The 18,157-nt window shown below is 39.9% G+C and overlaps 1 protein-coding gene across 1 annotated transcript in view; it reads left to right on the top strand.

The window, feature by feature from the left end:
- LIFR (LIF receptor subunit alpha) overlaps positions 1-8,769 on the top strand; it is a 79,043-nt gene extending 70,274 nt beyond the window's left edge. The window contains 3 exon segments of the mRNA XM_037798784.1: positions 1,119-1,197; positions 1,549-2,034; positions 2,037-8,769. Coding sequence (XP_037654712.1) covers positions 1,119-1,197; positions 1,549-2,034; positions 2,037-2,174 — 703 coding nt within the window. The 3' untranslated portion in view covers positions 2,175-8,769.
- The last annotated feature ends 9,388 nt before the right edge of the window (positions 8,770-18,157 follow it).

The raw sequence follows: 18,157 nt of genomic DNA, 5'->3' as shown, positions 1-18,157 counted from the left end.
CAGAATCATCCAATCAGGAAATGCCTGTGAAGTGCCCGTGAACACCTGGGAGGAAAGGGACCAGGCACCATGAGGGGGGCAGAGGAAACCAGACACTGTCCATGCAGGTGGTGTGGGAGTGACATTTGAGCAGTCTTCAAGGGTGGGTAGGGGAAAAGAATGTTCCAAGCAGAGGGAATAGCTTCTGTGAAAGCCCCGAAATTGGAAAGAGCTTGAACTGGATGAAGTGAGAGAGTGAGCAGCAGTGGATGAGACAAGGCCGGCAGAGGCTGTGTTCTCAGGGAGCGCGCCAGCCGGAGATAAGGTTATGGTCAACTGGTCAACTGGCAGGTGCTGTGCTGGGTTAGAAAATCCCATCATTTCTGGTAAAGAAGAGAATGCATTCTAGAAATCCTGGCTTATAAACCAAAACAGTAAAAGTTTTAGAAATGTAGAATAGACTGAGTATCTATCTTTTCATTACCAAATCATAGCTTTAAAATATAGACAATTTTGGTACCCCAAAACAGACAAAATAGGGAGGGGGTTTAGCAGTTAGAATATTTAGGACTTGGATTAACAAAGTTACTTCTCCTGCAGAATTTCAAATAATAAAGTTATTTTTAATAACTACAAATATAAAACTATGATGTGATCCTGAGAAAATCTGGTTTTTTATTGTATTTAGTTTTTGCTCAAGATTAATAGCCTTTCTTTATAGTACTTTACAGTACTTGTGACACAAGGTTATCACCTTTATTAATCTCTGTTTCTCTTTTTTTTTTTTTTAACCACCTGGGTAAAGCTGGGTAAACCACAGCTCTTCCTTGCTAATAGTCCAAATCCTATCATATGCAGTAGTGCATGACATAATGCAAATATGTAACCTAATTAACCAATTAATCATGCTTAATACAACTTACAGTGTGAAAATTTTAGACATGAGTGATGCCTTTGTTTTACATTGTGTAGAAATCTCTAGTGAGTGATCATATACTAAAGATCTTCATTTTTATCTTAAATGTTCACTAACTAAAACATTCACATGTAAAATAAAAATAAGCCTGTTGATTTCTGAACTTGTTATCTAATTATAATCTTATAATTTTTAAACTTAGTTAATCATTCTTTATTTAAAGGATTAAAGAAACTTTCTACCCTGATATTCCAAATCCAGAAAATTGTAAAGCATTACAGTTTCAAAAGAGTGTCTGTGAGGTAATCCTTTATTTTCTTACATTTAATCTTTGAAATACTGGGTTCTTTTTTTTTAGTTTTCTGTGAAAAGTTTTTAGCATGTAAATGCCATCCTATTTACCTCTGCTGAATTTCCAGAATTATTAATTTTAAATTGTTTATGCCATGCTCTCTTTTCCACTGCTGTTAAGGGCAATGAAAATATTGATACGGAGAAAAAAATGGTTTTACCCTCATATGCCTACAAAATAGTAGAGACAAATTTTTACAAGCAAAGATGAAAGATATATAAGATGATATCTGTTTTTGTAGATGGGACACTGCCACAGCTTTTAGTGCTATCCTTAATCAGTGCTTTTTAATTTATTTTAGGGGAACAGTGCCGTTAAAACATTGGAAATGAATCCTTGCACCCCAAACAGTGTCGAGGTTCTGGAAACGCAGTCAGCAGTTCCTAAAATAGAAGATACAGAGATAATTTCCCCAGTAGCTGAGCGTCCTGAAGAGAGCTCTGATGCCGAACCAGAAAACCATGTGGTTGTGTCCTATTGCCCGCCGATCATTGAGGAAGAAATACCGAATCCAGGAGGGGATGAAGCCGGAGGTACTTCCCAAGTCATTTATATCGATATTCAGTCAATGTATCAGCCTCAAGCAAAACCAGAGGAAGACCAGGAAAATGACTCTGTAGGGGGGGCAGGCTATAAGCCACAAATGCACCTCCCTATTCCTTCTACTGTAGAAGATACCACTGCAGAAGATGACTTAGACAAAACTGCAGGTTATAGACCTCAGGCAAATGTAAATACTTGGAATTTAGTTTCTCCAGACTCTCCCAGATCCACAGACAGTAAACAGTGAAGTTGTCCTCTTTTGGCAGTCCATGTTCCATTAATTCCCGACAATTTTTGATTCCTCCTAAAGATGAAGACTCTCCTAAATCTGGTGGAGGAGGGTGGTCCTTTACAAACTTTTTTCAGAACAAACCAAACGATTAACATGGTCATCTGGACACTTCAGTCTGCCATCTCAATAAGCTCTTACTGCTAGTGTTGCTTGGCCAGCACTGGGTATCCCTGGAGGGCTCCTGTGAAGTATTGTTAGTGAGGTGATGTGCAAGTTACACCGGAAGTGTTAATGTGTTGTTGACTTAGTCTAAAAGCCGAAGTAGAGCAACTCAAATTCAGTCCGTGAGACTCAAGATTTGGAGCTATTTGTGATTTGAGCCAAAGAATTCTCATGTACTCTACCTACAAGAAGCATTTCAGGACTAATACTGTCTAGTTCATGCAAAACAAATCCCACAGTAACTGTTTTCTATCCCGTTGTTAATGGTTTTCTCATATGTAGTCTTCGTCGAATTCCAAGCAGATTTGCAGGCAAGGGAGAAAAATGTCAAATTGACAGCTAATGTTTATTTGCCTGACTTTTCCTCTAATTGAAAACCAAGCACACATTTTAAAACTTGTATGATTAATTTTTCATGTAATGACAGCTATTTAGTGTTTTGTTTGATAAAGCATGCTGATTTCTGTGCCTACTGTATATGGTTATCAAATAGTTGACTCAGGGGTACAAACTTGGAATATGAGTATGACACTGACCAGCCCAGATCCCGAATCCTGCTTTGGTAGATTTTCCAAACCTTTCCATTGTTTTTTTAGTTTTTATGCTGGCTTCTTTTCTTGCCATTGGTTTCCCTCCTATTTAAAATTTAAATTTCTAAGACTATAGATTTAAGTTTGAAAAAAAAATCCATTTTATTTTGTGACAGTGTCAGTTTTATAAGTATATAGGCAAAGCCATATATGCTCTTCAATATTATTCATGAGTGTATAATTCCATGAATCTACTATGAGACTACTAAGCAATATCTAGCGGCATTGGCTATCCAAGTAGTTCTGACTGGTTTTTAGTTCCTCAGTCACCCTGGCGGCGATGCTCTTTGATACCTCGTGGCAGGTGGTCCTTCTGCTTGTGAGTCTTAGCAGTTCCTCCCTCTTAAATGATCAGTACTGACTGATCAGGTTCTCAAAGTGATAATGCTTCTTAGAGAAATAATTACTCAAGGGCTCTTTGATATTCAATGTCATAAAATTGATTTGAATTAACAAGCATCCCTGCATCTCAGGTGCAGCGGTTGCTTTGTGAGCTGTAGAGTTGCCCTCAGCACAGCATCCTCTCCCCATCCTTGTTTTTCGTAAGTAATGTCTAGTATGAGTAATGTGGTTCTTGGAAAAGCATATAATGAAAACCTAAAGAGTCTGTCTTGTGGTTTCCCTGCCCTAATGTTGTCTATGCATTTCCTCTTTTGGTAGTTAAGGAAAAAGTACTTGAAAATTTCAAATATCTTAATAAGTTAAGATGTGCTCTTTTTTAAATCATCTAATGTAGTGTTCTGTAATGTATTTGCAAGTAATGAATTAGTTTTTTTTTTTTCCTAGCTCATAATGTATCTTTTTAAAAACGATGTTGTGGAAAAAACAGCCACATAGTGACAAAGGGACAAAATCTGTTCGGGTACTCTGTTTATGAATCCTGATTTTAACTGCTAGAGTTTAGCAAAATTCCTGAGCATCATGATTTATGGATATGTGGAACAAAAAACAATTAATTTAATATACATAGTATATTAAAACTGTAAAATAACTCCTAGAAATTCTCAGCAATGAAAATATATCAAACCAGAGCCATCCCTGAACAGAGTTTCTCTGTTGTCTTCTTTGTACCCTCTCTGGCTCCTTCCCGTGGCTCTCATCCCAAACACTTAGACCTGGGAGCACCTTCCCTGCAGGACCCTTTCTCTCCCTGCAGAAGCTTGTTGTTACCATACTCCTCTTGCCCTCAACTTGTGCCCTCAGTTCCCCGTTGAAACTCACCGATCCCATGTTTCATCTCTTTAGGACAGGTGTTTGTTATAATAAGAGTTTACTTGATCCAGACTAACTGAGATGATGGGAAAAGACCAGAAGAGATTGATCTCTGTCATCAGTGTATGTGCATTTCAGCTGTGATATCTGGATCCAGTGCCCCTTCTGACTTAAAGGTATAGTAACTTGTTTGGTTGGCAAATGGTGGAAAACTCTTGGGGCTCTGGAGTCCTTACACTGCCCAAGATTTCACTGCCATTCCTGTATGAGAAAGGTTCCAAGGGCTGCCTCTCCCCTGCCTTTAGAGTTCCAACATAACACACCCATGAGGATCACTGGCCTAATGAGAAGCAGTAATGCTCTATTAATCTGGGCAAACTTATAACTCCCCGTATGTTTGGAAGAATACAGTTTAGGCCTGGGTGCAATTAGGTTTCCTTATATTTCCCCATAGCATTGAACACAACCAGACCCACTGTGAAGATCCAAGGTTATTACCTACACACACATACCGCACCCTACCCCCTGCCCCGTGTACCTCAGGGACCCTCAACTCAGAGAGGAAGGAGTGTGAGTGAGAACCTTTTCTGACACGTCTGGTGGTTTGTGGCACTGGAGACACTGGCCAGCACCCCGCTCCCAGCGCAGAAGGTGGGCCATGGTGGTCATGCTACATCCAGTCACATCAGCTCCTTCAGCTTTGGGGAGGGTGATCGAGAGGACTGGTTAGACAGGGAGGCTGCATGTGTTCTCTTTGTCCCTCCCTGGCTGGGAAAACAATTGGCAAATCCCCCTTTCATCAACTAAAGCCAGACATTAGTTAGAAGATTCTGAAGGTCTAAATTAGAATTTTGTTTCAGTAATGTCTGTTGAATAGATATATAGGACACATTTGATGTCTCTGACATTTTTAAGCTAAATTTCAAATCACGCTTCCTTTGTGAGGAATGAATATTTTGGTGGTCCTTAGGACTGCGCTTCTTTTGTGAGTGGCCATATTAAAGAAACAATATTTAATACAATGATACTCTCAGAAAATTTAGCTTGGCTTTTGACATTAAATAGACCTTGTACCTTATGTATTGATGGATTTGTGCACAAAAAAATCGTTTCAGTCATCTCAATTTGTTGAACCAGTATAGAACCCTGAACTTGAGATGGTGGCCCCGAGTATCTGGATAGTTATGTTGTATGTTTACGTGCTTATGTGACAGAGGTGCTTTGTCCCTGCAGCTTAGAAACAGAAGCAGCCATTCATTGGAAATTTTAAGAGAGGAAGTATCAGCCTCATTTGCCATACCGGCATTACTTTCACGGCTCATGGATCTGAAGGATTGCATTTAGAATAGCTAGTGTAATTGAACTCTCAGAAACTTTGGCAAGAAGTCACATTCTTAAAACTTCATGCTTTATTCTTTTTGTTTTCTTATTGGAAACTAGTCCTGTAATTTCTTAATTTTTTTCATACCGTCCATATTTAAAGAACATTACAGTCCTTTCTGGATTTGAATAATTAGATGTGTTAGCAAAGGGGGTGAGAGAACATTTTCTTCCAAAAAAGTTGAAATCAATTTTATGATATTTTGAAATTTAAACACTCCTGAACATGTTGTCAGTATTCAGAAAATGTTATCCCCAGTTTTTGAACTGCTCAGGCACATAATCTGATAAAACATTTTTTGTTTTTACTCTAAAGTAATTTTTGTTGCTTTCTGTTCTGAGCCATATTTAAAGTTTTTTACCTTTTACACAATGCCATTTTTTTATTTTGAAAGTGTGAAATTGGGCATCACTCAAGGGTAATGTGTGGGATCCTTAATTCCAAAGACTAGGCACATCATGGGAGTTCAGTGATTATTTTTTATTGACTGAGTCCCATTCCAGAGGGTTCAACAGAGTTTTCCTGAAGGGTGGTATATATCCTCTATCTTGTGTGGGCCTGAGACTGCTGGTTCAAAGATTCAGATTTACAGATGGAAACATGGGAAAGCCTCATTCATCAAGTTACTAGATACCTTCATGATCTCTCATTTTAGTTGTTCCTAGTTTCTTTTTATTTAATGGGTAAACAACTTGGGGCATATTTGTACCAACCAGCATGTGTTCTGGCAAAGAAACAATACATTGATGTATGAGCTTAATTGATTAATAGAGGAACTCATTGTCTTGATAAAATATTTCCTCAAAGCAATTATTTTAAACTGATATTTCCTGCTCTAATACAGCTTCATGGTATCATGCCCATCTTTTATATCCAGAAGGCAGTTTTTCACAGAAGAAAATGATTTGTGGCCAAATTTCCCGAAAATGCATCTTTTAGACATAGCCTTAGAGTATCACTGGAAATTACTTGGTTTGAATTTGGTTTGTTTATATCTCTGTGGATTATATACCAGGCTACTAAATAGTATTTAAACTTCTTATTTCACTTGGGTGGTTAGATTTTTATTCCCTTTCAATTTGTGCCTTTGTCTTAAATATTTTACATGGCCATATTCTTGTTAATTATAGTACAAACTATTTTTAATACTGGTATAGAGGGCTAAAAACAACATTTAATTAATTGACTGATGTATGAAGCTGTATTGTAATGTTAAAGTTTCAGGGGATATAAATTGGTCTAGAATATATCCAAATTGTAATTATGATATTGGGTTATAGTAGGATCCTATTGTTTTAATGGTGAGAACAGTAGTGCTTGTTTCTGCCATATGAGGAATGTTAATATTTTGGATGATAGTGTCCAAGTTATAAACAGAATTTAAGCAAGACAAATTCTAACCACAACATTTTAATGAAAATTAATGTTTTAGGTGGGAAACCTTCTGAATTATACATGTATACATACCTGCAAGTGCCTAGCTGAAGAATCATGGAAACGTGAAATTCAAAAGCTCTTATCTATGTAGACTATAACTGATGGAGCATTAACCAAATATAAAGATGGAGCATTAACCAAATATAAAGCAGTAGTAATTTACATTACTTTTTGTTGTTATAACTCATTCACCTAAAAACTAAGGCATGTAAATGGAGGAGAAAAATGGATGTTTAATTGATGAGGAAATCGATATTTATTATCAATTGATCAACTTACCAATTGATATTACAAATTATCAATTGATATTACTTACGTCTTCTAAGATTCCCTTAACAGTAGCCAGTCAGGGCTTTAAAAAAAAAAAACTTATAACAACATAGACCTCGTGCTCTCCTAAGCCGAAAATACTTTGTACACCTGACTGAGTGTTTCACTTAAATTTATTGAATTTCTTTTTTTATTTAAAATACATTTCCGTTTAGAATTATTTCATTTTAAATGGGTAGCTTTCAATTTCTGAGCTTAATATTATTCCTCAGCATCTTTTGATTGTAAAAGATCAAAAGATTTCTAGGTGGTAATACAATTTCCATTAAAATGTGTAAAATTTTAAGTTAACTGTTAGTATTAATGTTAATATTCTTGCAGTTGTTCACAGAAAAGAACACAGATTGGTGGTTTTTATAACGTTACTTTTTCAAATATTCTCTCCCAATTTGTTTCTAAATACTTTTCCCCATTTTTTCTAATGTATCATAATCTAGTGGCTTCTCCTATTTAATGTTCTCCTAACAACGTTTAGGAAAAAATGTGTCATTGAGAATTACGTGGTTGAAGGCAACACACAAAAAGAAACCCTATACAGTTCATTTTTGTGAAGAGGTAGATTTAATGTGATATCCTGTTATTTTCTCAAAAAGAAGCATAGCTTTTTTAAAAATACGTTTCAATTCAAAATTTCTTGAATATGATGGGCCTGGCTAGAAAGACATCCTAATTTGCAATAGTACCTTTTTAAAGGTGTGCACCCTGTCCGAAGGTAAATCAGCTTTCCTAGTGTTGATGTTTCTTTTCTTCTTTCTCCTTACCTTGCCATAAGTCAGAGGTCCTCATAATGCTAGGAAATTCCTGTTTTTCACTTTCAAAATTGAATTATAGTGAATTACTGTTTACAACATACACATACTGTGAACAGATACAAGTTTTGTCTTTTATAAGGTTGTTTGTAGAGTGAGTGTATTTTTTTAAAGGGGGTGTTATATGTTAAATATTTTCAGTTTTTTATAATTACTAGTAACTGTTAACTAATTTTCATTCAGTCAGTTGTGTATAAATATAACTGAAAGGAGACAGGGAGAAACTGCAGAGCCACAACTTCCCTTTTAAATTTCTTGAAATGTTACCACTACAGAATTTTTTTTCTAACCAGAATGATTGCTTATTGATGTGCTATCCCTAAAATCATATTCCCAAAAGTCATATGAGGAAACACATATACTGGAAATAAACTATAGATTGAAGTATATTGGTGTGATTCAGTCTGATTCACAGAAATCCAAGTTTAATATGGAATAAAACAGCTCTATCTACAGAGATGAAAACAGGCATTTTCTACCTTGTGAAAGTTTGGAGATTTTGTTGCTGTTAGAATGGAAAATTTGGACATTTTATATCATTGTATAATTTCAGACTTTAGTTTCCGTATCTTTTGGAAAATATGGTTATAGCAAGAACATACAATGTAAGTAACCTATTACTAAGACAGCATAGATGTAAAGCTAGTATGCTTGGCTGTTAACTCTAACAATGTTACTTATGTCTGTTTTTAAAACATGCATGTATTTAACAATTTTACCATAGTATTGTCATGAAAAATAAATAAATATATTTTCTTACATCTTACACTGCCAGGTTTGGGCATTATTGTTTGTGGTTTTTTTCCTTCTGTTTTAAGCACTTAAGAAAGTGGCTTCTGCTTCGTTGTGGTGCTGGTGCTGGTGGTGGTGGTGGTGGTTAGTATTTTTGGTTCTATTGTAAGAACTACAATGGTTACGAAGCTGTCATGTGAGACTATAGCTAAAATTTTAATATTTGAATATATTGCTATGTCGTTACTATCTTTCATCTGTTGAATTAAATCTGTAGTATACTTATCACAGAAGTTAGTATAAAAGTAATCAAATAGAGTCCTGCTTTAGAATATAAATGCTAAATAAATGAATACTGGTCATTAAAATACGGTTTTTATTTCCTCTGAAGATAGCCTAAACTTGATGTAAATTCTGGAAATATACCAAAATTATATTTCAAGGTACTGAATTTGGAAACATGGTCATTAATTCAGCAAAACCTCAGTATTTTTAAAGTACAAAATGATCTTCAATAGAAGCTCCTAAAGCATGAAATCAGTCTTTAGTCGTATGTATCCTAGGCTTACCCAGCATGATGACAGAAATATGAATGGGCCTGAATTTAACGTGAAGGAACTATAGGGCCATTTTAAATTAATTGTGAAACACATGTTAGCATTTAAGTGCTAGAAGAACTCATATGTATGTTCTGTCCTTTGGGGAGTTCTCAATGCATAAATTGTTTCCCAGGTGGTGAATTCTTGAGCCAAAATCTCCTTTACTACCATAAACCCCAGGAACTTTGAAAAGTTTAAAAACAAACAAACAAAAAGAAATGTAATTATCAGGGGAAAGAAAAGTAGAGATGTATGAATAATATTTTCTTAAAGATGTATAGTATTTGACATCACACTAAAATGTTGCCTTACAAACTCAAGTCACAAAAGAGCTGTGGAAGACTTAGTTTTGAATGGCCAATAGATTTCAGTCCATTTCCCTTCCCCTGCAGTACAAGTTGAATTGAAAGTATTTTTTACTCTGAGAGAATTACGGAGGTTGAAGTAACTAGATGTGTCGAACTGATTCAGGATTAATTTGGATAGGATTTGATCCCAAGATGATTAGTCTTGGATTAAAAAGACCGGAATGTTTTTGAGGATGATTTTGATAGAAACTGTTAAGTGGAAATAATATTAAAATGAGTTGAATGGCAGTGCATCGAGCCTTTCGTAGTTATCTACAAGTTTGCTAGGTGAGAGAGAATTTGAAGTTTCAGCTCATATTGAAATCTCATGCCCCCAAGCCATCCTCATGGCTGCTGCAGAGTCGTGTCTATGTGCTAGACCGAGCCCTTCAAGGCAGACACTAAGCCCTTTTACCTTCGTGTCAGTAGAGGCACTTGCATACACCTCTCGCTCAACGTTTTCCTCAGAGTCAACATGAGAGTCAGGAAGTCCTGAAGAACCTGAGTGATGAGAACAGATGGACCCTCCTAATCCCAAACTGCCCAATTACCAGTGCAGACAACCCACAGCCTTCAAAAGTGAACCTAGGGTCTAATTTTCTCAATTACCATTTGTCCCTTCTTTTCCCTTTCCATGTTGGCTGATGTCACATTTCACACTTTTTCAGAGAGAGCTCAGGGCATCTGCTGCCTTGCATAGAGCTGCCGAGACCTGGTTTCAATCCCAATTTCACCATTTACTACCTGGGTGACATTGGAGAAGTTACTCAACCCCTCACATACATTTCTTCCTCTCTGAAATGTGGGTCAGACACAATACCTACCTTGTAGAATTACAGATAGTGTATACAATGCTCTCGATAGAATAGATGCTTGATGGTCATGCTTGCCTCCATCCTCTTGAGGAAACTCCAGAACATCTCAGACTTTCTGTCAGCACCTTACATATAATGCCTTAAAGACTGGTTTAGTTGCACTTTAGGTTACATCTCTCAGTTGCATAGAGAGGAATTAAACAGGAAAATGCCTGCTGGATGGACCGTGGGGCATGTTGCCACATGGTTGTGTCATGGATAACTTCTGTCATCCTTCAGGTCTCAGCTTAAGCACTGCTCGCTCAGAGAAGCCTTTTCCAGTGTCCCCAGGGTGTCAACCATTTGTCTTCGCAGCCCCCATACTTCTCCAGAGCCCTGAGCACACTTTGAATGCTTTGTTTCCTAACAGGTATTGAACAGTGTCTCATCACTGATGCATCCCCAGGGTTTAGCACAGTATCTGCTACATCAAGACAGATATTCTTTAAATAATTGTGCCTTTTAAAAACCAAGTGGTTTAATCTGTTTTCCTGAAAATTAGAAATACGTTAGTTTTTCTACCCTTGTAGAGTAGTGTCCACCTATGTGAAGGCAGGGGAGTCCTCAAACTTGGACGAGGATGGAGGCTCCCTGTGCTGGCTTAGAGTGGCTCCTTTCCATGTCCAAGCTGCCATGCTCCATTCATAGTGCACACTCATGTATTTGTTGAATGTTGTCACCCTCTTATCTCTTTGACCACAGCAGGTAGGGAACAAATGCCCTTTATCTCAAGTGGCTGGGGAACAGGTAAGAACCCTTCTCCACCCATGTCCACCACCACCACCCCCCCCTCCTCCCCACTTTAAAATTTATTTTTCCTACTTTCTGGGTATCCTTTCAAGTGATGACTTGTAGAGTCAAGTGAGGCATTCCTGTGCCCACCCTCTTTCCCCAATTACATACCTGCTTCTCAAGGAGACAAAGCCTTGTCCACTTTCTCAAGCATTGACTTTATAGGTCTGTAAGCCCTGGCACGTTCCTTGGGCTACGCTGGGCTGTGGTCTTCTCCACCGGGAAGGATCAGCTTTGGGTCACTGGTCTCATGACCGTAAAGTTACCAGAGATTTCTCTTGTCGTTTGTGGATGCCAGGTCCAATTCTTTCCTTAAGTTCCTTCTCTTCTAAGGGCACCTCCATTTGTCCTTCATCCTGCTTTTCTCTTTTCACTCTTGGTGGGCTTACTGCAGTCATTAAGATCAGAGTTTTTTGGATAGCAACTCTGAGGCTGGACTACGCTACCTGCCAGAGCATCAGGCTTGGGAGCAGCTGAAATCTGAAACCTGTCCGATGACTTTCAGGATCCGTTGCTGCAAAAATCACCTCTGTGTACATTTCTCACCAACTTTGCCTTATCACAAGTCACAGATTCACTAATACCATTCTTGCATGTGAGGCAACAAAAATTTAACCTTCACTATTTCCTGGTGAGACAAGCATCATGTTCGTAAAGTCTCTCCTCTCCCCTCCCAGACTCTCCGTCTCTTCGTGTCCCTTCCTGTTTCTCAGTCCTGCTGGCCTCTTCTGTCTATTTCTCTCTCCCCTGTCTCTCCCTCCTATCTTTCTCCCAAGATTCTACTGTCCTTCAGACATCGAGCCTTGACACTGTTAACCCACTTGGCAGCTCCCTTTGAAGAAATATGAGCATTATGCCAACAGCAGCAATGTCACTCCCATGAATTTCAGCTATGGCTTATCTGGGTATGGATTCTCGTGGAAACCATTTCCCCACCCCATAATTTCCCAAAGAGTTATAAATGAGCCTAGGAAGTTAAAATTCAAAATATTTTATTTTTTAACATGCTACAAGGCCTTGCCCCTTGCAATCGTCTGGCTCCTGCATATCTGAGTGGTCTCATCTCTTACCTAGAAAGCACTATGCTCTCTCCTACCTCTGGTCCACTGCATATGTTGCTTGATGTATTGCTTTGCACATCCCCAGCACACAGGCATTGACTTATGGATATTTCCTATTTATCCCTCGTCTCTCAGCCTAGCCATCACCTCCTATGAACCCCACCACCCACTCACACCAAGCCAGGTCATGTGGTCCCTCTTCTGGTCACCCAAAGCACCCCATACTTAACCCTGGAAGCACTGATAGGTTTGTGAGGGAAATTGCTTCTGCTTGGACTGTCTCCTCAACTGGACCCTAGAACCAACGCCTAGTGGGGCTTAGTCAATAGGTGTTCAGTAAATATGTAATGACCAGGTGAATGTTGGGAAAGAATAGCATCTTCCCAACCGTAGTATCTCTAAGGTTGTTTTTTATAAGGCAAAGAGTGAGTGCTATTTGATGTCAGGTAGTGGTAGATGAGACTGCTAAGACATTGAAGAGCAGGCCTGTTGTCTCATCTTTAGTAGATGCCCTTTGCAATGAAGGAAAAGGTTCCCTGTTTGGCAGGACTGTCATGGTTGTCTGTAGATCAGGAGTACAATGTGGTGGTTTATTAACTGGCCAAAGACAGAGAGCCTGACTAGGATGTTGATTCATTTAGTGGGAGGGAAGTCAAAAGAGCAGAGGCATTTTATCAATATTGCTTCTGGGACCAGAGTGATTTCCTGAAGAGGACACTGTCCAGGCAGTGGCCAGAGAGGCAGGAGGTGTTCATGAGATTGGGCCCTCAGAGTTACTCTCTTTTTGCTGATCCTGCAAGATCTGTTGAGTGGGTTTCCTCAGAAGAGCATCTTGTTAGGTTAGGCCAGTTTTTGAAATCACTTGCTCAAGCATTGTTGGTCATTGAATCATAGGAACGTTTGCTAATCACACTGAAAGAAACTTGGAAGATGGTTCTAACACTGATTCTTCTTTCAGCTGAGCTGAGGGTACTATTTGGAAGCTTCAATTCATTAGTAGAGAGTAAGAGTACCTGCTTTTTGTAATAACTGCATTGCCCCTTGATCATACTTTAGGGATCCTATGACAACTTCATCTTTTAGATAATTTATGAATTGCTATTTCTGCATACTTGGCTTGCTTAATATAGGTGTACAACTGTGGTTGAAGAAGTATGATGATTACTTTCTTCCCACCTAAAGAAATTCTGAAGTTCAACTCTACCCTTCCCTCCAGGTCTTGTTCCTCTTACTCTCTTGATTCCAAAAGTGATGCCCAGTGCTAGATGGCTCACTGAATTGGACTGGTGGACACCCAAGTGAACTGTTCAACCTTGACACTGTTCCACTGTGTTCCAACCATGGGCCCCCTCTTATCCAGAAAGAAAAAGGAAGAGCGCTTTGTTTGAACAGAGCTTTGCAGAACATAAGTCACTCACACCAGATATTGGAGGTAGGCAAGGCAGGTGAAGTTATTCCCCTTGAGCAGATGGAGAGACTGAGGCTCAGAGACTCTACCCAGGTTATTCAGTTTGTAAGTGGCAAAGCTGGGGTTTGAAGGCAAGTTTCTGGATTCCTATTTTAGAGCTCTTCCCACTCTAATGCTCTGGATGAAGGTGGACTCATCCCTACTCCTGTCCATCCCCACCCCACTGTCCATTCCCAAAAAGCATAGGTACTGGCTTCCCTGTACTTTGCTAGAATCTTACCTGTACATTGCCCATCCCTTTACAGTGCTTTCCTTGATGCATTGCTAGAATCATAGCATGATCCAACACATCTGTAGTATATAAAGACATATTTTTATACCAAGTCAGGAGTGGTTAAATGCCTTGTCACACAGTCCATCAGTGAGTGACTCTAGCCTAGACTTATACCACCCCAATAGGCTGTCTCTCTTTCATATATTTCTCTAATGAAGCATGTTTGGAAATTAAAGAACCAGGCAGAGTGGGACTAAATATAACCACTGGCACTTTTAGTTGTAAATGATACTCAGTTTCAACTAGCTTTAGTGAAAAAGGGAAATTGACTCATGTCATCAGACCATGTGGAACTGACCACAGGGCAACCGGATCCAAGGATTCAAACCCCATTTCTTTCCCTTTCTCTTTCTCTCTCTCTCTCTGAAACACACACACACACACCCACAAACACACACATCTTCTTCTATATAAACAAACATATCTTCTCTCATGCCAGATGTCCCAAAGTAGCTGGATCGCTGTCCTAGGTTCCTCCAAACCTCTTCTAGCCTTACAAGTAGAGGAGAGGGAGCCCTTTCTTGCCAGCTCCTAGTGAGGGCTCCGATTGGCCCGGCCTGTGCCATATGCCCATCCCTGACCCTATCATGTGATCAGGGCAGCAGTTTGATTCAATGGCCTCTTTCACAATAACTACATATTTAGAATTGGAAGAGGCTCTGTCCCCCAAATGAAGAGGGGTTATAATCTGAGTAGACAGAATAATACATATTCACTACCAGCTCACTGAAGAAAAATAGGAAAGTAACTAAAAAGAAAAAGAAAAAAATCACACAAACTTATTATGCAGTACTAAATATTTTTAACACTTTCCTTTTTGTGCTTCAGACATGTTTCCTATGTGAAAGTGAGTATAAATGTGGATGTGTGTGTGTATATATATTCATATGTATATAGGAATGTATATAATAGGTATATATGTCTGTGTCTATGTGTAGAAGATGTATGTATGTATATATAGTTTAAAAGGGATATAGTATATATTCTATTTTGGAACTTGATTCTTTTATTTAACATATTTTGAACATCTTTTCATATGAATAGAATTTTTCTGTGGTATTTGTCTTTCATGAATATATAAAATTCCAATGTGTGGATGAATTATTTAAGCAGTTCCACGTTCTGGACATTTATATTGTTTCATATTTCTCACTGGATAGTGGATGACCTTGATGTTTGGTCCTGATTTGGTTGGGACTAAGGAGCAACTCTTGAATTTCATGCTAGGCGCCACTGGCACATTTTTATACTAGCACTTTCAAACCCAGTATGAGATGCCATAAATGTGATCTTGTAATGCCAACTAACTAAAGATGAATGCAGAGTTGTGCTGTTTATCTGCTGTTTCCTCTAAGACAGTGGGATGTCCAGCAGGGAGTGGGGGCCACTTTGTCCTGATGCTAAGGGGCCCATAGGAGGGGCTGATGCCTGCCTCAATTTGCTCTGACCTCGGGGCACCCACACCATCAAGTGAACTCCATCCTGGGCCCTTAGTCATTTGTAAAGGATCCCTGGACCCAAGAGAAACAGCGTTTATAGGAACTTTAACTAGGATTGTGAAACATCTTTATGCTCTCCAGGAATAACACTCACCGTGTCATAGGAGTCTTTTGTTTGACTTATTGCATAGGAAAGTAGGGGACCGGGGCACATTCTTTGGGTGGGGGAGAATGTGACATAAGATGTGTTTTAGGGAAATGCATCTGGTTTCTGGTAAGATACTGTCAAGAGGTGGGACCAACTGAAAGTCTGAGTTGATGAGGGCTGTGTTAGGCTGAATTCTAAGAGAGCCCCCAAGATTCTTGTCCCCTGGTGTTCATGTTCTGTATTATCGCATCCCCTTGAGTGTGGGTGGGACCTGTGAATATGCTGGGCTATCACCCCCATGATTAGGCTACTATTTAGCTGACTCTGAGTCAATCAAAAGGGAGATGATCCTTGGTGGGCCTGACCTAATTAGGTGAGTTTTAACAAGAGGCCTTTCCTAAAGAGAGTCTCCTGCTAGCTTTGAAGAAGAGAATGTCCCATGAGATTTAAAGAGGACCTTGTGCCTTAGATGAGACCATGGCCTTGGTCAACACCTTGATTTCAGTGTGGTGAGACCCTGAACATAGGATACAGGTAATGCACAGCCAGACTCCTAATCCACAGAAACTGTGAGATAATAAATTTGAGATGCTTCAAGCTGCTAAGTTTGTAGTAATTTTGTTACGCAGCATAGAAAACAAATACAAGGTCTTCAACAAGCACAGTTTCAATGGCACAAAAAACAAAGTGTTTTATTTTTAATTTCTCTTTTTCTTATTAAAGTGATGCATGTTCATTGTAGAAAAATGAGAAAAGTCAAATAAGCAAAATGATAAAATACACAAAGCTTGTACCAACTGTCTAAAGAGAAACCACTCTTAACATTTTGGTGTATTTCCTTCCAGACATATTTTTTTTTTCTTCGCATGTTTGTAGTTGTTAAAATTTAGATAAAAATGAGTTTATACCATACAAACTCAGTAGTTTTATTTGAAGAATAACAGTTCAGTCCTTCAGTTAATCACAAGTTCCCTGAGATCAGAAACCCACCCTTCTCCATCCTGAGTTCTCATTGGCGCCCTTGTCCGGGGTTGGGAAGGCCTCAGTGTTCGTGAAACAAACTTGCATAGGTGTGTTCCCAGAGGCAGGTGCTACCACAATGTCTGTGAGTATAGCAGGACTTAGCAAATCCTTTTACTCCTCAACCATCCCAACAACCCCAAGGCCTCTGAACAAACTCTGAGGGCCTTCAGGCTTCCAGCCCAGGGGCTGTCGTTTCGCCTCCCCATCCCCTGTGTGAGGGCCAGGCCAGACGCACCCCCCCCCCCATCCCCGCTTCTTCACTTCTGAGGTTGTGTGACTGTGGGCAGGGACAGTGAGTGGGCACATTGCCTACTGTCTTGACAGTGTCCCCCATTTCATACCCGCCCCCTTGCAATTGCCCTTGGAACCCCAAGTTTGGTGAGAACAGGCATGTCGTTCGTTGGCCAGGGCCTGAGGTCACCATGCAACGGCCCTTGGTCCTCTCACCCCATGCCCTCCCCTCCCACAGCCCTCTCAGTCTGTTAGCCCAAGTACCTGGTCACCTCCTTCCTTCAGCCAACTTCCTCACAGGGCTTTCCTCAGTTAATCCCTTGGCCTGCTGCCTATTTTTTTTTTTTTTTAATGAGTGTAAATGGCAAATTCCTTGAGCTTCCCTGACCTTCCTTCTTTGAGACATTCCAATGCACGTCCTCTTAGAGCCCAGCTGTAGCATTTGGGAGTGGGCTGAAGTAGAAATAGCCAAGAGTTTAGTCAGTACCAGGCTGTCCAAAGAGGCTGCAGCCCAGGCTGCTTGGAAGCGGGCAGCGCAGGACCTTGGGGGAGGCCACACCACAGGCTTGGAAATTTCTGTGCTTTTGTTCTTCAGCAAGACAGAGACAAAGATAGACGTAAAAGCAGAGGCATCCCAAATGTCAAGACATAATGTTCCTCACACGTCTTTCCAGGAAAGAGCCAGCACTCCTCAGGAGCCCTGCACTTTCTAGGACACAGACTTCTTAGCGAGGGCAGGCAGGAAGAAGAGGAGGAGGCAGGGGAGTGCTTTCCCTGCTGCTTGCCCTGCTTCAATTCTTGGCTGGGCCAGGGCTAGGCGGGCTCCCAGAGGAGCATACTACTGCTCAGAAATAGTTTGCAAGAACAGCTCTGAGTTGTGGGGGTTATTTATGGAGATGAAAGCAAAGGATAGATGGGTAAGGAATTCAACCCAGACCTTTTTCCCTGTCAGGGGCCCTGGATCCCACTCCAATGGAGCAGCTCTGGATTCTGCTTTCGTGTTTGCTCAGCCCAGAGGCCGTGCAATAGAAGTGTTGGAAGAGGACAGACGGAGCTGTGAAGAGAAACTGGCCAGCAGACACTTGGGACACCATCCTGGGCCCAAACCCCCTTCACCCACTTGAACGGTAACAAAATGGTCACTCCCCTGAGAACGCCCCAGGATACTGTTTAATAAATCCTAGGT

The sequence above is a fragment of the Choloepus didactylus genome, chromosome 11, assembly GCF_015220235.1.
Source record: "Choloepus didactylus isolate mChoDid1 chromosome 11, mChoDid1.pri, whole genome shotgun sequence".
NCBI classification, from domain to species: Eukaryota; Metazoa; Chordata; class Mammalia; order Pilosa; family Megalonychidae; genus Choloepus; species Choloepus didactylus.
Note: the sequence above shows the minus strand (reverse complement) of the source record. Positions and strands in the feature narration are given on the sequence as shown.